We start from the raw sequence: 22,777 nt of genomic DNA, 5'->3' as shown, positions 1-22,777 counted from the left end.
GAGTGTAAATATTGAAAGATAAGAGTATCTGAAACTTTTTGAGTGAGCTTTGAGTTGGGGTGTGATTAAAAATGAGGAAAAACTGGGATTTAAAATATTTCTCAAGCTTTGATGAGGTATGCTATGCTTTTTTTTGGGGGGGGGGGTGACTTGTAGAACAGGGTTTCTTTTTTCATCCCTTTATAAAGGATATTATATTTAGGAGTTACTATCATCAGTTTATTGACAATTGTCAATCATGTATTTAGAGCACTGCACTTGTGTATAAAAGCATGCTCTGAATTATGAAAGCAATGAATAAGCGCATCAAACAGTGATGTAGTCATTCATATGTGACAAAATCAAGGGAAATGAGTCAAATAATATTAATTTTGAGATATTGGCAAAGAAAGTGTTAAAATTCTTTTGTTTTGCACAAAGCTCTTAATGCCTGCATTAGACCGATACATGTATAACAAATTTGTTTTCGACCAGGGTCGACATCGACATGCCGACTCATTCCCTTGATCAAGTTTGTTGTTCAGACTCTTACGTTGTTTGTAAAAATGCTTTCACCTTGTGTATACATGTACATTCAATTGTATATACTATTTCTACTATATATTTTGTAAGTGCACAGAGTATAGAGTTAATTTTTTTTTGTTATTTCTATCATATATTTTTGTGTATAAATGTGTCTGTAATATTTTACAGGATATGCTATGAGCAGGGTGTTAAAGCTAACCACCCATCCACTTCTCATTTTGCTCCTGGGACAGGCAAAAGTAATGGCTGTGACAGTGCTAAATTCTACAAATAATGCTTGGATGAGGTCTGTGAACTCAAAACAAGACTAAATGAAGGCTATAGCTTTTTGAATCCACAGAAGCACTGGTGTAACTAGGGTTGGTATCGCCATTCCAATAAAGTCATTTTGGGTGGGTGCTTATATTTCACATTGTTTACATAATTGCGTACTTAAAAAAATGTCTCAAAATATTCATCCATCATCATATAGAGTCATATTCTTGAATTATGACTTCTGTCGAACCTTCTCTGACCTACAAACACAACAAATTTGGCTGATTGCAAGTTGGGACATGTGTAATTTCATATTTATAGGATCGTACATTGTGGCTTTAATAAAGTAGAACCCAGACTCATTATAATGATATAACAGACACTTCCACTTCAGTGTTATTTCTTCAAACATTTTAATACCAATCAAGTGTAGTTATTGATGCAATAAAAAGCTGTAGTGTATGTATGTAACTTGTCTTGTGATTATCATGATCAATAAAGGATGCCAAAATGCCATATGTTTGTGTGAACTTGTGTGTTACAGAGTCTTCCGTCAAGATTTTTATGCATAAACTTTCAAAATGGGAATGGATGCACCTCAATAGAGAAATGGTTGATATATTTGATATGAAAATTTGAGACATTGGCAATGAGCAGAATTGTCCAATTTAAATATTTCTGGAAAAATACCTGATTTTTTTTGTTTGATTATATTTTAAATGTTACCTGGGATGTTACATAATACAAATACTGCATTCAGTTGAATCCAATTTTGTTACCATTACAGGGGTCTACATCGTAAAATGTTCTCAGAATCTTCTCAAGAGTTGAAGAGTCCAAACTTGGGAATGTGTTGGATAGGCTCACTCTTTCCCAAAAAAATTTAGTTTTCTACAATTTTTTGACCAAAACTCATTTTTGACTTGCTCATTTTTGACCAAAAATCACATTTTCAATTAACCACAATCACATTATTGACATTAAAAAAATCACATTTTTAACCAAAAATCACATTTTTGACCCAAAATCACATTTTGACCAAAAAAAATCACATTTTTAACCAAGAAAAGCTTCTGAAAACAAAATGATAAAATTGGATGGTTTTTCACCCAATACAAAATTGGGTCTCGCTATGAGTTTAAAAATGTTGGACTCTACTTCATCTCGTCCAATATTCTAAAACTCGCCAATAAATTTGTGTATTGGGTTCAAACCACTCAATTTTATATCAAAGATTATCAAATTGTTCCTTTTTAGAAACCCATTTCATGTTTATAGAAAAGTTTTCCATCTTAAATATATATCTTTACCTAGGTAATGGGGTTAGAGGTCAATCCCCTGATGAACTGATGACCTCAACATATTTTGATAACAAAACATCCTAGATGATGCAAACGTCTATAAATATAAATGGTTTTGCAAGAGAAACAATTTGAGACATTTTGGTTAAGATTGGAGCATGTTTACGATGTTCACCCGAATTGAGGTCAAAATTTGACCTTTGACCTTTTTACTCAAGAACAGGTATAAAATTCTGACAACTAGACAGAAAATGCAGAATGCCGTCTTGATGCATGCATGGAGCAAAAATTGGGGGTAATTGTGTTTGCTTGAAATGCACCAGAAACTAAAAGTGGGATACTAGAGACACATGTACTTTCATGGCGGGGTGGTTACAAGGAAAATAAAAAAGTGGGGTTACATTTAAATGGTTTTCATTAAAGTCTTGAGTAGCTTCTGATGGAAAAGTCTCATCAAAGTGGCAGTGGCAGCACTAGGAATTTTTTTTAATGAGGGCTACCGTAAAGGTGGTATTTCACTGTAGTACCACCTTAAAGGTAGCCAGTACACCCCGTGATAAATTTGTGACTATATTTGCATTTTTCTAAAAAAATAGTAATATAATGGTAACAAAAGTATATGTTCTAGGTACTGCTAGAATGTACCTCATTTCGTAACATATAATGAACCACTTGTTTTGAATCACTGAAATTTCAGTGAAGTAATTGGATTCCTTGCCCTATAATATACATAACTTTTGTTACCAGTGTGTAGTTATTTTTGAAAACTACAAACTTAGTCATAACATTTATCAAGGAGTGTAGTACCACCTTAAAGGGGTATTTCATGATGATATCCACAACCAAGGCTCATTTCCTAAATTTCATAATTACACATATTAGTGCCCCATAGGCCATCCAAATTGGATGATATCACCGTAAAACAACCGAAATGCAAAAAATATGCAGGTGTGGTTTTTTTTCAGAACAAGTTGGGGAAATGAGACAGTCGATCAAGGAATATAATCAATATTGACCCAATATTTATAAAGGGAAAGGATAAAAACAATAAGTCCTATCACACAGACTCACAATGACGACATGAACCAATATTTCAAGAACAAATGTATATTTATTTACTCAAAAGCAACACAAATACTCATTATTTCTATACACTCTAAACAACACACAAATTTCAAGGTGGCATGATAATTCTTTAAAACTTATGCATAATTTATGATAAGGATCCCTAACAAGCATTCATGCAAAAAGAACATGAACCGAATCCATTCCAATATCCACCCAGGGCGCTTAACAAAATCATTTTGGGTGGGCGGTTATTTTTACATTGTTTAGGCCAACATGATGTAAAAAAGGCCTAAAATATTCAGCTATTATTATCATTAATGTGTCATGTTTCAGATCACGATTCTCATTTGCATGGGCTGTTTTAATTAACTAAAATCAGTTTGCTTTGTCAGGTCACTGGGTGGGTGCTTATACGGGCATGGGCGGTTGATGGAACGAATATGGTAAATGTTATTTGCAAATGTAACTTAGTCCTTTATGGAATTACAGAAATTTATACAGCATGATAATGGGAGTCTAGTGTTTTCATTGATAATCATGTAAAAAATTGATAACCTATTTTTCCATTAACATTCCTTTCATTTGCTATTAAAGTAGAGTGGCAAGTTTTCCGTGTCACAGGAAAAACAGAAATTCACGGAAAACACATTTTTTTCTTGAGAAAAATCAAAATGAAGAACAAATAATGAAATGTGAGGTTAGAATAATGAAAATGAAGTCCATCTTCAAAGATATCAGGCTTAAAACAACTAAAAAGACGATGCAAGTACCTTCTTTTTACCCCAAATGTAAACACGGAATTGAAATTACATAACGGAAAATCACATAATTCAGTATTTAAAACCATGCACGGAAAATCGCGGAATTCTGTGTTTTAAATCACAGAAAACTTGCCACTCTATATTAAAAGCGATTGGTGAGGCTGTCAATCTTATCTTGTTACTCACCTTAAATAGATTAAAAGCATATGTGATGCGATCAAGCAAAATCAGTCAGAACTCAGAAATATTGATATTGAAACAAAGGTAATAGGCCTATTTCCTTTTGTTTCCTGTTGTTTTGGACACTCTTTAATTGCTCACATCTTTGGAACTGGTTGCTCAATTTCAATGGGGTTTTCTGCACAATGCAGCTTTGTAAATGCTTTTTACAAGAAAATCAAATATTAATACTTCTGTGTTCGACGGATTTTGCTTGATCGCATCACATATTAACATTACAACCAGTAGAAAGCCTATACCGGTACCCATAACGTAATGTTGACAAAATTTAACAATAAGAGACGAAAAAAACCTTTTCTACGGGCCCGACCTAAAATTATGTAATCAGCTTTTTGGGGGCGAAAATTTATTAATTTTGCCTGAACATTTTTAGAAAGCAAGTCTTCAGATTTTGTCAGACTTTGGTGACATTTCAGGGTTATTATAGCTTCCAGGAAAAAATTGCCAGACCGATTCCATCTGAAAGGTTTGTGCACCAGTAAAACAGGTTGTTTCCCCTCTCCAGAAGATAATGTACCAGATTTGACCAAGATGGAGACAAAACTCAGCTAAAATTAAGGTAACATTTCTGGTGTTATCATCGATGATTTTTCATTCCACTGTTATCTTTCATCTCATGAATACACAAAAGCACACATACAATAATATATGAAAATGGTTCAATGACGCATTTATGCAACAGTAGTGAAGCGCCATAGGGGCACATGCCCCCAATCGATTGCAAAATTTAGAAAATCCCACAGGAAAATTGATAAAAAATGGCTTGTGCCCCACCCCATCAGACCTGTTCCCCCCACCCAATATGATGACCCACGCTATGCCACTGTTATGCAATTTAGGCCAAGTAAAAAATAAAAATATGTTTCTCGTCCAGGTTTTTAAAAATTAAGGAGGATGGGGGCTTTTTATTTTCTATTTTTTATTGGAAAACGACACTACATACCTGTATTTGGCACCATATTTTGGGTATTCGACGTACAGATTGATATCTGAGAAAAAGGAGGAGGCCCTTTTTATTTTATTGTTTTGAGAGGTAGGCCCCTCTAGTGATCACAAAACTCTTCTTAAATGATGTATTATGCATTTACAAAGCTGTAAAATAAGTTTCAACTTCTGAAACATCTTTTTCAATAAGTTATAACTGAAAGTTTACAAAATAAAAAGAAATTTGAAAAATCTTCAAAAAGGAGGAGGGCGCTGGACGAGAAACATGTATTTTTTTTTACTCGGCCTTAAGGTTTTTAAAACACAATACTTGACATGCATGAGACATTTCAGAGGAAGCATGGGCCAAAACAAGTGTCAAAAGCCATGTAGTATGTCTGAATCAGTCAAATGTGCCCCTACAAGTTCCATGCTTCAGCGATTTCATCTTCATCAACATCTCTGTATGAGACGAGTTGTCATTGTTGTCTTCTGGAAAAGTGTCCCGTATTTTCATCACCACACATGCTGGTATCACTCTCCTATTGTACCGGCCCTAGGCGCTGGTGGATCCAATAGGTGTAGGCCCTGTATCCTACGCACCGATACAACCTGCACAAATAGGGAGAAAAATAAAATCAAACTTTAAATGACAAAACTCATCAATTCACTATATTCATAAAGTGTCAATCCATCATGTGTGATTTGCATCAAATTTTAATGTTATTCTATACCCAAAAAAATGGCCCCCCTTTTCAGATCTCCAAAATTTCAGAGCCCCCCTTTTCCACATGAAATTATTGGTCAACCCCATAGAAAAGCATATAATTATAAACTCAATTTCCCAGGAAAATTTGTGGTCATTTTATTCAGCCCCCCCCCCCCCGCCTCTGAGGGTTAAAACTTTTCAGGGACCCCTTTTGTATCAGGTCCCCCCTAACAAGTGTTTGTGAACAGTCTCTTATCAACATATTTTCCCCAATTTTATGAATACAAATTGTAATTTGATTGCCTGGTTTGATTGTAACATTAGCATTACCGTATCAATTTTTGAACTTTGTGCACCGGTACCGTACCTGTGTGTCCAGTTTTGTAGACGGACACCATAGCCCCGCACTTCCCCCAGCGTATTCACTACTATATGTAGAACCGCTGGTGTCAAGCAAACTGCTTCAAAATCTTCATGGCTTGTGATGCATTGCAGCTCCGCCCGTTTCTCATCTACAGCCGTCTGTTCATGGCAGCACACACACATCTTTCTTCTGGGGTTCTGTGGTACATTACAGCAATCGCAGTCACACCAATCATCAACTGGTACAACACCTAGAAATTAAAAAAGACAATCAGATTTGTTAATTTTAGTTGGTCAAAACAAGATTTTATTTTACTACTCATGCACATATTTTTTTTGGGGGGGCTTTGGGGAGGGGGGGATTTTGGGGAGCCAGTCCCGGGTAAAAGCAGAAGGCGGCTAAAATGAAGGGGCGGCATAAGAAGAAGTGGCGGCGAAGAAGAAGGGGCGATCAAAAGAATTAGTAAAAATTTTGAAAAATGGTACTATACATCAAAATGTGTTGCTTTTAGGGCGCTTAGCGCTTATAATCCTTTTTGTCAAACCACATGCAACCGTTTTTCACAAGTGGCGGGTGGCATGATGGTCGGAGAGAGCCGGTAAAACCGCTCGGCAGTACGGCATTTTCCACGCTCGGTTAGTTTTGTGGGGTTCATTATCGAACCCCAACGGTTTTAGGTTGTATTGTATATCATTATCTGTTTGTGATATTTCAATCATTTTACAATTTATCAAAATAATCCCATTTTGGCCATTCACACGGTTGACAATGAAAATTTACTGAATTTAGAGAATGCACGGCGAGTCAGCGACCACCATCTGGTTTTTCATTATTCCTTTCACAGTAATAGAGTGCATTGAATGGAGGTATCGTTCATGAGTGCGTAGATTCGACAAAGGCCTAGTTGCCGATTATTGCGTAATAAATGCGTTCACAAGCAACTTCATGATTTAGTACTTGAAAGCTACATTGTACATAAAGCAATAAAGCAGTTCAAAAGATTTCTCAAGTTTCAGTATCAAAATCATAAAATCGAAATTTCTATCTGCATGTCGCATTGAGTACATTCTCATTCTGACCGAGGATTGCGACTGCCATATTTACTGGTTCATAAGTGTAAGTAGCTCTAGCCGATATCAATCAATGATTGAATCATCTTGCACACATTTTGTCTAAAATTCATAAAAATCGCCATTTCAATGGACGTGAACTAATTAGAGAGCCATCATTCGTGTCATGAAGACATGATTCTGTTCTGTCATTGTCAGCTATCATTCAAGTTTAAGCTTAACACATTAAAAGATCGAAAGCATTATTAACATGATTATAGATGGCTAGAATATATCACGATGGGGTTCAAGTCAGTGTGGGGTATAGAAACAAATCATTATTCTGTTATGGTGATATTCTAGTTCAATTACTTACCCTCAAGTCTGTTTTGAAGCACTCGCTGACGATCTTCAACTTCTTCGACGTCGTTTTGATTTTCTTGTTGTTGTCCAGGTTCTCTTCGTTGGCGAAGTTGCTCAAGTTCTTGAGCATCCCAGTGTGGCTCGAATTGGAAAGGACCTAGATTGTTGGGAATTACGCCTTCATTGTTGTCCATTTTGATTTAATTATTTTGTGAATTTATGATCAATGCAGCATGAACGAAGTCAATATTTACGTTTGCAATGATGGAATGCGGAAGTCAAAACAGCGATCGATAGTGACGCTGAATGCGTTCAAAACTAGAAACTCTATGCTTTATACGCTAGACTTGATTCAAGACTGATTAATTGATCCAATATGCGAGTCATGGTATTGAACAAACTGAACTAAAATTATGAACCTCGTGATGATTTAATCAACATTTTTCAAGCAGAACATATTTAATCAATACAAATAATTATTTATGATTGTTTTATTAAAAAAAAATGCGTTCTGGTGACTAAAATACTCCCGATAGACGCAACTCAAGTCTTGGCAAAATCGGTCCATATCGCATGAGTATCAGGATAGCGCCGTGATCTTGTGAAAATGATGAAGAAAATCATTGAAAATATTGCATTTTCAAACTTAAAGTTTCATGAAACCAACTAATATATGCTATTTGAAGTGTTCTTTACACTGAATGATGTTCAGTTTGGGTAGGAAACAATTTTATATTAGTGAAAATCACGTCTTCTCTTAACTTACATTTTCTCAATTGTGTATTGGATTTTGTACATGGTGATGTGGCACAGTGTCGGTATGCACGGCAGGCAGAAAGTAACAATGACGCCACGGTTACTGCCTTAGCTATCCCATCGGCACTTTCATGAGCGAATAAATTTAAATTACCGCCGGTCGAGAGAGTCCAGTTTTTATTCGTTTTTTGGATTAATAGAAATCTATTCTCCATAAAACCTCGTAATATGTGCTTCATAATTATTTTCCTACCATATAAAGCTTAATGTTGTGAAGACCACTGATGTCCTTTAATAGGCTTGCTAAATGTGACATGATCTGGTCTATGGAAGCCAAAGGCGTCAAATTTGAAATCGAGATACGGCAAAATGTGGAGTAAAAAAACAATAAAATACGTAAGAAAAATAGGAAATCACAAAATTCATAACTCTTAAAAGAACCTAATATGCTACCTTTGGTGTTTTCAGTATATGATAGCATGATGTTTGTACAAGGTAAGAATTATAGTAATTCAATGTTCAAAAACGCCTCCTTTGGCCTCCATGGACCAGATCGTTTCACAAAAAATAACAATAATTTGCAAATTTGTGATGCTAATAATGTTGTATGAAAGTTTGGGACTAAATGTTCATCTGCAACTTGCACAAACCATTGAACTTTAAGGTTAGCAACTATTTTAAGTTGTTTTTTCAAGGCTGGATAAAGTTGTTCTTTTAAATTACTTTTGCTTCTAATGAACAGCTAGAAATGCATACTAATTCAAAGTGTCCCTGGCTGTTCAATAGTAATTAAAACATACAACTTGATCCAGCTTTGAAAAATGACAGGATGCCCCTTTCAATTTTACTTTCAAAGTGATTTCCAGCAAAGCATTGTGGTACAGCATTGAATCTGCCTGTTACTTGCCACTGGGCTTTTGCTCCTGGTATTAGTGACAATGAGATGATGGACAGAGGTGACCATGTAAAAGATACTAAGTGGTAGGGCTTGGCAACAGAAGTGTGATATTACGGAATGGAGCAGCGGAAGGGATGGTCGAAATTAGAGAGGCGTGCTTGGGATGTAATGGATGAAGGGTTATAGAATTTAAATGAATAAAATGTGTTGCAACATTTGCTTGTAACTCTATTTAATGACAACAAAATTTGAAAGTGAAAGCAGTCGGTCGCAAAAGGAGGCAAGATTCGTGGTCTAATAACCACCATTTTTGGTTGTGATTTTTTAAAACATTTTCATGGATAGAGCCAAGTGATTATTCATGATTGATTTTAACAAAATTGGATTTAATACAATTTTGTATTCCAAAGGGGCAGATTTGTAACTTATAATCACTTCAGATATAATATTTTGTTCAAAACCAATGCATTTTTAGATTTTTTAATAGATTATGAAGTGAACACAAGTTACAAACCTGCCTCTAGAATACAAAATGTTTGGTATTTATTTATTTTTTTCAATTTTTTAAAATCCACCGTGAATGATTACAGCACTTGGCTTTGGGTCCAGGACTCTTCAAATCTGCAACAACAACAAAATCGCACAATTTTAATTTTTTTTTTATAATTCAGACACATATTTCGGCCTCCAAAATTGCATATTTGTGGCAGACTTACATTAACATACAGAATCCATTTTGGATCTAGATCATGTATACATATATATTGTAAACATGGATCAGTTTACCACTGGAAGATGTAACCTTTAGACCAAAAGATATTTACTTCCAGATGCGCATCATTTAAGGGCTCGGTCGTCCACCTTTGTTTACAGTATTTTTTGTGGGACATGAGAGCACATCAGACACACCAAATTGCATTCTGAATAGGAGGTATGTCCTTCTGATATCAAATAATTTAGATTTTTTGAAATTAGCGATATAATACAAATTTTATGGCAAATTATTAAAAAATTGATGTTTTTGACATTTTACAGTCCTCAGAGTAAACTTAATAAATCTAATGATATGTACTTACAGTGTATATGTAGCTGAAATGAAAAGCCGACCATCATATGAAAATTTTTACCTTTTGTATTGAAGATATACATGGAAACTTAAAACAATAAAATTATTAGGTCTTTTATGACACTTTATGTATTATCTTCAAAATGAAATGTCAAAGCAGATAGATCGATAACATCACCAGCACTTTGAGAAAGCCAGAAGGTTTTTGGCAAAACTGTCAGCAGAAAAACATAAAGTTTTGGTTTTGGTCTTTACAAAAGAATAGCTGAAGCAAGCTTGAACAGGAAAATTGAATTTTGGCAAGCTACAAAAAGAAACTATTCCTATACGCTTCATCGCAGCATTATCAAATTAGCCAGATTTGTACTTTGCGCAGTAGATTTGTGGTAATTGCTAATGGAAGATGAGGCCCGTAAGTTTCCATAATTCCAGGGTTCAGACCAACCTTCTTAGCTCAGTCATGTACATGTATGCTTCAGATTGGCTGCGGGAAATCAAGATCGGGTAAATAGCATCGAAGAATTGAATAGTACTGTCGCATCTTCCTTGCAATATATAGTATGGAGTTAATTCATTTCAAGATGCTATAGGGGGAAGCATCGCAGCATCGCTGCAAAGATGGAGTATACAATGGACTTAATTCATGTATAATGTACCACAAGTGATAGCCGCATCTGTTCGACCTTGGTGCTTATCAAGACAGTGTTTTATCAATCTCCAATTATATGGACTTGAGATTGGTTTGAGTTCTGTATAAACATGACAAGATGAACTTAAATGCTATTATATATTCTAAAAAAAGATCAGTCAGAATTATAGCATTTCTTTTTCTCTCTCTCTTCTGTTTTTTGTTGAACATATACTTTTTTGTATTCTTCTGGAAAAAGGACAGATAGATTAACACAGTGTAAACATAGAGAAAGACAGTGGAAGGAAAGTTTTAAGCGAGAAAGAACAATGAAAGGTTAAAGAAAGAGACAGAGAGATCAAGAAGGACAGGAAAGGAGATGAGAGGACAGAAGAGAAGAGGAGAGAAGAGGAAAAGGAAGAGAAGAGGAAAGAAGAGAGAAGAGAAGAAGAAAGAAGAGGAGAGGAAAGAAAAGAAGAGGAAAGAAGAGAAGAGGACAGAAGAGAAGAGGAAAGGAAAGAACAAGAAAAAAGGAAAGAAGAGACAAGGAAAGAAATGGGAAACAAAGGAAAGAAGAGGAGAGGAATGAAGAAGAAAGGAAAGAAGAAAGAAAAGAGCAAATAATGAGAAGAAAATTGGATAGGCAAGAAGATGAGAAGAAGGGGAAGAAAAGAGGAACAAACAGAAAAGAGGAAAGGAAACAATGAAGATAAGTGGTTGAAGAGAGTGATAGAAAGATAACTGTTTGCAGTTGAGTGAGTGTTTGCCTTGCTCTTTGCTAATAATTTGCATTTCAGGCTGTTCTTCTAATCAAAACTGAACTTAAGGCCATGATGGTGACAAAGTGTGCAGTGTACAGATTGTACAAATACAACATGTTTTGAGCAGGGAAAGTAGTCAAAACAACTGGTCCAGAGGTTTTGGATGATTTGACTACTTCCTGGCGCATCAGCGAAGGGAAGTATGAGGTGGGTTTTTTGCTGGGTGTGGGGTAATTTTTTTGCCAGGGTGCATGGTGGGTTTTAATAGGTATGTTACTTTTTTGCAACAGGCTGCCAACTCTCACATTCAGCCTGAGTCTCATGCCTTAGGGCACTTTACGCCCTTATACCAAGGTAGTGAAATCACATGCATCATCATCATTTTGTCCCTACCTACCCAGCCCCCTTTTAGTTTTTCAAGCATTGTGGGGGAAAATGATTACCAAGTATATGTAAACCTATACCCTAGAAGGTTCTGTGATGCAAACAGTATTTCCACCCGGTATGCCCCTTGCCAATATCTCACGCCATGCAGTTACAGCTCTTAAGTTGTGTTCACATTGTCGGACGTACGCCCGGCGGAACTTGGTCGGCGCAAGTTGCTAGGAGTAGCGGTAGGCGCTGCCAGGTGTAGAGGCAGTGTGAACGATGGTCAGCATAAGTTCCGCCAGGCGTAAGTCCGACGATTTACTCCAGACAAAAGTCAGGAGTAGGGAGCTGGGTGTGACCTCTGCCAGATGTAAGTTGCAATGTGAATGCTGCTACGCCTGGCACACGGTGTAAGTTTGACCTTATAGAAATTACATACCGTGTGGTCGAAAAAGGTCACGGAAACACCGGAAGTGGTAGCCGATGTTTACGCCGACCAGAAGTCAATGCTTGGTGGAAATGGTTGCCGTAGTGCTATACTGCTATGAGTAGGCTAGGTGTGGACACGCGGTAGGAGCCAGGGGTAGGAGTAGGGAAAATATTTGTGGAATTTTTAACAATGTTAGCGTAAGTTTAAGCCGGGTATAACTCAGAATGTGAACACAACTTTAAACAATTTTGTTTCAAATTACCCAGGTGCAAGTATGGGAGATGTAAAATTATAGCAGGCCAGTTTTAATAACCCTACTTTCCTAGCAATTGTGCAAAATTAATTAATTTGCAAAACAAGGTTACAGATTATTTTATGGTACTCTGCAAGATAAGGGCATCACTAGTACAGCTGGACTCGCCATTTTGTAGCTCAATTTTCTGGATCAAGATGTAGATAATACATGATGTTAACAACCTTCTTTTTTTTCACAAAATTTGATTTTTTTTTTTTCCAATCATGACTCAGCATCTGCTCTCTTGTAAAATATAAATAGCATAATAGCATAGGTGGTGTGAGCAACCTTTTTTGAAATGAGAAAAGCCATTTTGATATACTGCGAAGATGCGGCTTATTTTTAAGCTGTGTATTGATTGAATAATGCTAGGGAATAGGTCGAATCTTGTTTCTTACTGTTGAATTACCACTTGCATCAGTTGTTGTGTAACACACTGACAGCAAAGGTCCTTAGCACGTAGGATTTTGAAAAAATTAGGGCGCTTGTGGATTTGGGAGACATTATGGATGACATTGTGCTTAATATTTTCAGTAATTTGTGGGGGGGGGGCAAAGATTTTTTGGCAGGCTGAGAAGGGAAGGAAGCAATTTTTAACACACCATTTGGAACTGCCCGGTCATAATTATTGCACAGCTCCTTACTCAGGGCCGTAGCAAGGTTGAAAAATGTGGGGCGGCCATCACAAATTTGGGGCGGCCAAATTACAAATATATGCCCAAATTGAAATAAAGATATAAAGAAAAACATTTCTCAAAAAGTGGGGCGGCCATGGCATCCCCGGTCGCCCGCTTGCTACGGCCTTGTAGTCGTATGTGGTTAGTCCCACTGGGATTCATGTTTTTCTACATACAAGGGCACTAGGGCTCATATGAGGCACACATATGTGGGTCCTATCCTGCAGATGTGTCCTGGAGGCTACTAAGGCCCAAATCAGAGGGCCGTCCATTTCTCAAATTTATGCAAATTAGCTTTTTAATTATGCAAATTAGAGGGCGGCTAGAATACATTCGAAACAGTTTGATCCAGTTTTAAGGCAAAGGTTTGCAAAGTAAAAGTACACTGAACATTTATGCATTGATTATTAGCAAAATATTTGCTAAAATTTACATAATAATGAGTCATTTTAGCTCATTAACTATATTGATTATTGATAAAAACATTAAGATATAAAGAAAATATTCTGATTTGCTTCAAACGAATGGCATATTGATCAGATTAGGTCAAAAAATCGCTAAATTTACCAAATTTTCGTCAGTGCTGACTAGTTAAATTTAACAGACTTCACTAAAGTATCCACATAATGTAGCATTAGAAATCCTTTTTTTTTCATCATTTTGCCCCTATATATCTCATTGGGTGCTGATGATATGCAACTCGATTCTGAATTTGATCCAAAGATCCCTAGTGACTGTCACTGCATGCATGCTTTTAATAAATTTAAATGAACTTCATGCACTAAGATAAACTTGAGAAATAGATAGCACCTCAGATGATTATATCCTGTTCATACATAAACGCTATGTAACAGTGCGTGTGATTGGTCGAGAGCCGGGCATAAACAGCGTTTATGCCCGGTGTCCCGGATATGAGATCGTCGGGTATGGAAAATGCAGGAAAATCGTGTTTTTTAATAATGTTACTTGTACTTTTTTGTTATTATTTTGATGAAATAAGATTCACGAAATGTTCTGGTATGTTTAAGCGGCCCCTCGGGCATAAACAACCGTTTAGTCATGAAAATATATGAATGAACCCCTAAATCATAAAATCCCGGCATAAAATCCCGGCATAAAATCCACTCTGTTGTTTTTAAGTGGATGGATAGGACCATGGACCCTCTAGATGGCCTGTGATCTGTACAAGCTCAAGTTGCACAGAACTTGCTGCTTTTAATCACCTTTGATCAATTATAAATGAATTGTATGCGCTGTTTTCGTTTTCGAGAAAGAGCAATTCAAATTTTCTTTGTACCTTATTGTTTATACAAATAGTTCAAATTAGGAAAATGACCAAAACAGTGCTCATGAACTTGAATCTTCTCCAAAATTTTCCAGTACGTATTTTTTTCATGACTAAAACCTTCATAGCAATTTTATCTTATAATTTGGGTATAAAACATCTTCAAAGTGTTCGTAATGATTTCTAATAACCTTCTGGTGTACGTAATTGTCCAGCTGCCCTGATTTGAATATTTAATTAGCAGTTATGCAAATTAGATTATTAATTATGCAAATTAGATGGTGGGTATGCAAATTAGATGGTGGGTATATGATATAATATGTTAAAAGTCATTAGAAACATTAAAAGGGCATTTCGTGATCCACAGCATCATCCCCCACTTTTTTCAAAAAAAAGTTGAGATTTTTATATCACTGGCTACATGTTTATGTACAAAACATTTCTTATTTGGGGGGAATGTTTAATACTAACAATACGGTATCTTCCATTTAAAAAATTCAAAATTTTCAAATGATGGATAGCTTTTCCTCCCAGCTACATACACTTTAAGTACATATCATTAGATTTATGAAGTTTACTTTGAGTACTGTAAAATATCAAAAATATAAATTTTTAATAATTTGCCATAATAAATATAATTTGTATTATATTGCAAATTTCAAAAAATTAAATTTATTTGATATCAGAAAGACATTCCTCGTATTCAGAGTGCAATTGTGTCTGATGTACTCTCAGGTCCCACAAAACTACTGTGCAAATGTTGCTATCTGATTCCTAAACTGCATTGCTTATTGGTAAAAAAAAACCAATGAAATAGGCTACAGAGAAAATTACACGAAACAGTATCCTGTTTGCTTTAAACAAAAGCATATACTTTGACCCATTCAGTTAATCTATTTGAATTGTGCTACAACCCAGGACCACACCCTGGGACCACACCATTTTCTTCAAAATGCCCATTAATTCACATGAAGTTACACTATGTCCCTTAGCCTAAAGGGGTGTATGTCCAGGCAGTGTATTTTATAAATAAGACATGCCTGAAATATTACATTGTTTTATGTGAGATTTAGTTTTGTGTTTCCATCAGTAATGTAAAGGAATCAAGTGTATGAAAGAATCAACACTGTGTTCTGAATTAAATTTGAACATCAGCAGATTGTTAAGCCAAACTTTTTTTTAATTTGGCCTTACTGCTCCACTAGCAGACCGAGGAAAAGGTTGCTTTACGTTTCCAGTGTGTATAAACCAATGACAGTGCTGGAAAAAGGTTGCTGCATGCTGTTGACTTCAATGCCTGGGCTTCAATGCAAATGATTATGTAGTACCATACATTGTATAATTGGTGCCTGGTATTCAGAGTCTATGCTGGTATAGTGACTAGTGCAGTAGTGTCTGGATTGGTTGCTGTACATGGTCAGGTTTGTTCATAGACCCTATAAAGAAAAGGTTTAGCAGCTCTTTTGGACAAAATGTATGAGGGGTTCTGTTTCTGCTGAACCATAAAATGGTATCAGCCTGAATAAGTGTTGCTTGCTTGCTTGCTTGTTTACTTGCTTGCTTGCTTTGCCTTGACAAAAAATCTTTGCCCCCCCCCTTTAAAAAAAAAAAAAAAACCTTTGCCCTCCCCTTTTGCTATGCCAAAATATCGTTGCCCCCCTCCCTACACATGCAAGATTTTGGGGAACACAAATTTAAAACCTTAACCTTAACTATATTGTCTTATTAACTTTTGCTGGTCAAAATTGGCGGTTGATGCTGAACTGATAGTGCTTTTGCTGTGGCTCTTGTATAACCGGGCTCTTTATATAGCTGTTATATTTTCTACCAGCCTTAAGGTGGTTATGGAGGCATTATGGAAGTGCTCTAAGCATGTTTTAAAGAGATTAATTAAGTAGAGCAAATCACACTGACCAATGTGCATTTTGTTTGAAGCAAATCGGACATACGGTTTTCAAAATATATCAATTTATATTTTCTTTATATCTTATTGTTTTTATCAATAATCAATAAAGTTAATGAGCTAAAATGACTGGAGAAGCTCATTAACATATAATTTTGCCAATATTTTGCTAAAATCCATGCATAAATGTTCAGGTATTTTATTTTGCATACTTTTGCCTTGAAACTTGGTCAAAGTGTTTCTAATATGTTCTGATGTATTATATAGTGAAGCCGCCCCCTGGTTTGCATATTTGCATAATTAATGAGCATTTATGCAAATTAGCTCATTAATTATGCAAATATGCAAATTAGAGGGCGGCTTCACTATATAATACATTAGAACATATTAGAAACACTTTGGCCAAGTTTCAAGGCAAAAGTATACAAAATAAAAGTTCCTGAACATTTATGCATTGATTTTTTAGCAAAATATTGGCAAAAAATTACATATTAATGAGCCTTTACAGCCATTTTAGCTCATTAACTACATTGATTATTGATAAAAACAATAAGATACAAAGAACATATCAATTGAAATATTATGAAAACCGTATGTCCGATTTGCTTCAAACAAAAAGCATATTGGTCAGTGTACTTTGCCCTACTCTATTAACCTGTTTAAAACATGCTCAAAGCATTTCCTAATTTCTAGAAAATGCATCCAATACCACCTTAAATTGAATGAATTTTTAAGTGCTATATACTAAAAGCCATTTTAAAGTCAAGAGGCTCACCACTGATGAAAGTCTAGAGGATTTAGAATTTAGAATTTGCCATATAATGGAAGATTTGTGAGATCTAGACTAGAATTGTCTGGTCAAACCTCAAAGATGATAATCTTCCACATGTGACAGGGAGATTGACAGTCAACCAGAGGGACTGATAGCCATTGAATCTTAACAGAGGAAAGAAGAAAATGAGCCTGCTTACACTTAAAATATTCATCTTAGTAAAGTTCATATAAAATGATGCTGAAGTCCGCCCATAGCCAGGATTTAGGGGTTGCGGGGGACTAAAATGTAGACCATTGCAAACCTAAAAAAGCAGTACTGAGATCTTTTTTACCACATCATGATCGCTTTTTTGTTCATACATTTCTAGCTTGAAGTAAAATAAACTCAATCCCCTTGCATTTGCACAGTATCTCCTTTGAAGTTCTGTCCCAGGGAGATGTTGCTCAATTGGCACAGAACAAGTTCAATGGCGGTGCCAGGAAATTTTTTTGGGGGGATTGGGGGAAAATGAATTTCAGGGGGTTGGAAATCAACAAATTTTGTGTTAAATTGCTGCAAAATGTGGACAACAGGGGGAAAAGAGTTCTGACTGAGGAGAATTTGCCCCCTCCTCTCGGCGCCACCACTCATAAACAAGTGAAGCGTTCAGATGCAAAATGCAATATAGGCTGCCTAGTTTATATGGGTACTAGTATTTTTTGTGCAGTGAGACACTTAAGAGTCAATTTGATGCTAATTTATGCATAACATGTTGAATATGAGGCTATTAACGGCAATAACGGACGTGTTCATACTACGCTTTATTCCGTAAAGTACACATATTGGGTTTTTTTTACAGTAATGTACTTTTATGGCTCATGAATCCAGGGTCTCTGTCTGGCGCTATTATTCACCAACATACAGGCCCACATATGAGCATGCAGCATGTTGAACGTGATCAAGATATTAAAGCAAAACAACATTACTGTTGTCTCGCCAAGGTCATGTTATTTCCTTTTAAAAGTAGGCCATGCCAATTAACCTGATGAAAGTTCAACATTTTTAAAGTATCATCCACTAATTTGTAAACCCTACAAAAATTTTACAAAAAGCTTGAAAATTCTGAAATGTTTGCTGTTTAATACAAAAAAATCTTTAGTTGGCACTTACCCAGCAAACACAAAACGTTTTCGACTTCATTCGCAAAAGCTTATAAAATGTTGTCAGAAAACATTTAAATGTCGGATTATATACAGGGTATATTAAGGGTATAAAATGTTTTCATAACATTGAAAAATATTTGTTGATAATCTACTGCCCAGCAAACACAAAATGTTTTACAGAAACGTTTAAATGTTGGGTTATATAAAGGGTATAAAACGTTTTAATAACATTCCAAAAACATTTTTGAAAACCTAATACAAAACATTCTAAACAGATTGTTATTTTTGGGTTGAAAAAATATTTTGCGAAGAATATTTGCCCAAAATATTTGCAATTACGTTTTAAAAACGTTTTTAGGAACTTTATATTACCCGACATTTAAATGTTATTAAAACGTTTTGAAGAAAACATTTTAAGAACATTTCTGTGTTTGCTGGGGGCAAATATTTTAACATAATATTATTTAAGTGTTGACAAAATATTTGGCAAAAATGTTTGCAAAAATAGTTTACAATAACATTTTTGAAAACATTTTAGAAATATTGTTGTAGTGTGTTTTCATACAAAACGAAACGTTTTAAAACATTTTCATGACCTTTATATAACCCGACATTTTAATGTTATTAAAACGTTTTTACCGAAACCAAAAGCCAAAATATAACTTATCTAAAACGTTTTTAAAATGTTTTTGTGTTTGCTGGGTATGTACTAAAAGGATTGTGCATATGACCTATGTTGGCACCCAGTTATAACCTTATCCTTTCTTCTTTCCACCAGCACATTGAATCATGATTTTAACAGCAGACAACACCTGGCTATACTATTGTTTGTCTATAATAGCCTTATTTCCTTTTAAATATCTTCCAACACACATTAACCATAGACCTTGCACTCTAAACTGAAATAACTTCAAATAATATGTAAGGCATATCTTCTGATCTGCTGAACCAAAACCAGGTTTGTGGTACTCGTTCAATTGCATTTTGTGTAGATTTTTGCATTTTATAATTTTGTTAACGTGTGTACAGTGAAAAATTGTGTTTATGTTGCTAATTGCTAACGTGAAAGTTCGATAACAACGGGTAGTTGAAATTAACCGCAATAATTGAATAACGTTACTTACCATATTTCCAGAGTCACTTTTTGCTGAATCTTGAAATGGTATCAGCCTATATTAGTCAAACTTACTTCCCCCTTCCTTACTTACTCAGCAACCTTATTCATACTGGTGGTGTCAATTGAAAGAGAAAAAAGTAAAAAATGAAAAAAAACTGAATATTTATAAGCCCTGAAAATGTTCGCAATGATGAAAATGAATTTGAAATGCTTACTATAATGTTTCATTCAACATTTTTATCTTGAATAATACATTTTTCATTTACAGTAAGGGCTCGGATAGCAACGTTTGAACAGTATTTTTCTGGGCCATTAGAGCACATGAGACATACCGAAATGTATTCTGAATATGAAGAATGTCCTTCTGATAATTTTTTTTTAATTCGATATATATAATACAAATTTTATGGCAAATTATTTAAATTTGATATTTTTTTATTTTTGATATTTATTAAACAGTACTCAAAGTAAACTTAGTTAATCTAATGATGTACATATACTTAAAGTTTATGTAGCTGGGAGGAGAAGGTCTTTTGGGGGAAACAATGTGTATCTTCAATACAAAAGGGCAAAATTTAAAAGGATCGTCAGCTTTTCCTCCCAGCTACATACACTTTAAGTACATATCATTAGATTTATAAAGTTTACTTTGAGGACTGTTAAATATCAAAAATATCAATTTTTTCAAAATTGCCATAAATTTGTATTATATCGCAAATATCAAAAATCAAAATTATTTGATATCAGAAGGACATCCTCAGTATTCAGAATGCAATTCAATATGTCTGATATGCTCTCCATGTCCCACAAAAAATACTGTCCAAACGTTGCTACCAGACCCTTAAATATTTTTTAATTTGTCAAAAATTAGACCACATTTTGGACAAATCAATCTTTTCAGTGACAACACTTCACTGAATGGGTAGACCTTTTCAGCAGCTGATCAGACATAAAAAATTATTCTGAAGTCACTTTTGAAGTCAAATGCTGTGACCCTGTTTACACCATGTTTACACACAAACATAGTCCAGTTCAAATTTAACTAAAGACAACTTCAGGCTCTTGTGTAAATGGGGTCAACAGTTTGCCAATGGAATTAGGGGGAATATGAGGCATTTTGAAAATACAGGGACTGCCTTTTGAGAGGAGTGAGAGCAATCACTCTTCTACAGGCTCCTACAGCTCTTCTTAAGTTGCATTTGCAAGAGCGATTTATAGCTCCTCTAGATGACTCGTTAAATCTTTATGCTTTAATGGCCACAGGTGCAAACCGCTCTTCTAAAGCTCTTCTTGAAGAGACCAGAAGAGCATTCTACAGCTCTTTTCTAATTTTCAAAAGGCAGTCCCTGCTGTTAGCATATTTTAAACAAATTAATTGAGTAAGGCAAAGTACATGTACACTGATAAATATGCCTTTTGTTTGAAGCTTATCAGGCATTATCATTATATAAACATTTTAAATTTCTTTGTATTGTGTTTTATCAATAATCAATATTAATATTAATGTAATTTTTTCAATATTTTTACTAAACATTTTCTGCATTTATGAATTGTTCGTAACATTTTTATTTCACAGAATATTAGTTTCAAACTTGGTCAATGTGTTCCTAATGAGTTCCAGATAATATATCATTATTATGTAAATTGCAAATTAGATGGCGACTAGGCAAATACATTGGAACATATAAGAAACACTTTATAAGTTTCAAGGTAGTCTGCAAAATAAAAGTTTCCTGAACATGTATGCATTGATTTTTATCAAAAGATAAGCAAAAGTTGTTTATTCATGAGCTTTTCAATCATTTTAGCTAATTGATTATTGATAAAAACAATGAGATACAAAGAAAATATTAAGTAAATCATAAAAACGATATATCCAATTTGCTTCAAACAAAAAGCATATTGATCAGTATACTTTACCCAACTCTATTAGGAGGGCTGGCATTTTCTTCGGAAGGGAGGGGGTCCCAAATATACTGGGGGTCATACATTTTTGGAAAGAAAAATAGTGTGGGTTATAAAATTTTTGATGACCAAAATGTAGGGAGTCACAAATGACCACAGACAGTGTGTTTATTTTATAAAAAAAGACTGATTTCAATACAATTTTAGCCTGTTTAAATGGTAAGGTGTATCAGTGGTGGGGGCCTGGGGGGTCATAAATGTTTTGTTGCCGAAATAGGGGGTTGCAATTTTATTGATGCTGACTTTTGATAAATTTGGGACCCATCCTTCTGAAGAAAATGCCAGCCCCCAATCTGTTAAAACATGAGTAGGCCTATTTTCTAGTTTCCAGAAAATGCCTTATATCCCACCTTTGTATTTGTAGCTCTTCTTTGAGACTTGGAATTGCCACTGCAAAATGAACATTTTTCAAGGATTTCTAGTGTTTTTCCCAAAAATTGAATGGCAAGTTTCTCCTGTCATTGTATATATATACTGATAGATCAAAGGACTACTGCGAGGGATTTGAAATGAAATTAACACTAGGGATGGAAGTGTCAGATGTTTGACAATTTCTTCAGAATTGGAGTAGCTATCTAAGCCCAGATAGATCCAAGGAGATAAAGTGTGTGCTACAGGTTACAAACAGTTTGCTTGTGTTATTCACCTTCTTGGTTAGTCCCGAAAGCCTTTGTAATTTAATCGTAAAATGTGTCACGCCCGATGAGCACATCATTAATGAACAATATCACTGTGAACTGCGCAAGAACGATGTACACCATCTACGGGTGTATGTAGGGTTAAACCCGCGCAAAGGTTATGGGATTTATTCTAAAGTGATCGATTTATTACAGGTGTCTTAGTCAAAGATAATCCCAAGACAAGAGAGATACTAAACTTGTTAGTAGCATATGAAATGCAAGGTAGCCAGGATTTATTTTTTGAGATTGCAAGATTTCCTACATTTATCATGCAGGGATGTGAGAGTTCCGCGTTTTCGCGAATTTCCGCGTTTTTAGCTTGCCTGCGTCGCGTTTTTATTTTTCCCAAACTAAAAATCCGCGTTTTGCTTTTCCCCAATGATTTATACATTATACGTTGTCCGTCCGTCTGTCTTCCATTAATTTAATGTATGAGACTAACTTACGCTTGCGTGTATTAAACCTGCATAT

At 35.2% G+C, this 22,777-nt stretch overlaps 2 protein-coding genes across 2 annotated transcripts in view; one reads left to right on the top strand and one right to left on the bottom strand.

The window, feature by feature from the left end:
• The window catches only part of LOC140145527 (BTB/POZ domain-containing protein 7-like), a 106,514-nt gene that overhangs the window by 81,394 nt on the left and 2,343 nt on the right, over positions 1–22,777 (top strand).
• On the bottom strand, positions 5,609–7,849 carry LOC140168089 (uncharacterized). The gene is made up of 3 exons (XM_072191398.1): positions 7,573–7,849; positions 6,114–6,397; positions 5,609–5,686 (listed from the first exon to the last, which is right to left on the bottom strand). The coding sequence occupies exons 1-3, from the start codon at positions 7,751–7,753 to the stop codon at positions 5,609–5,611; spliced, it is 543 nt and encodes a 180-aa protein (XP_072047499.1). The 5' UTR covers positions 7,754–7,849.

The sequence above is a fragment of the Amphiura filiformis genome, chromosome 1 (assembly GCF_039555335.1).
Source record: "Amphiura filiformis chromosome 1, Afil_fr2py, whole genome shotgun sequence".
Taxonomy (NCBI): domain Eukaryota; kingdom Metazoa; phylum Echinodermata; class Ophiuroidea; order Amphilepidida; family Amphiuridae; genus Amphiura; species Amphiura filiformis.
This window is presented reverse-complemented; position numbering and strand designations above follow the sequence as displayed.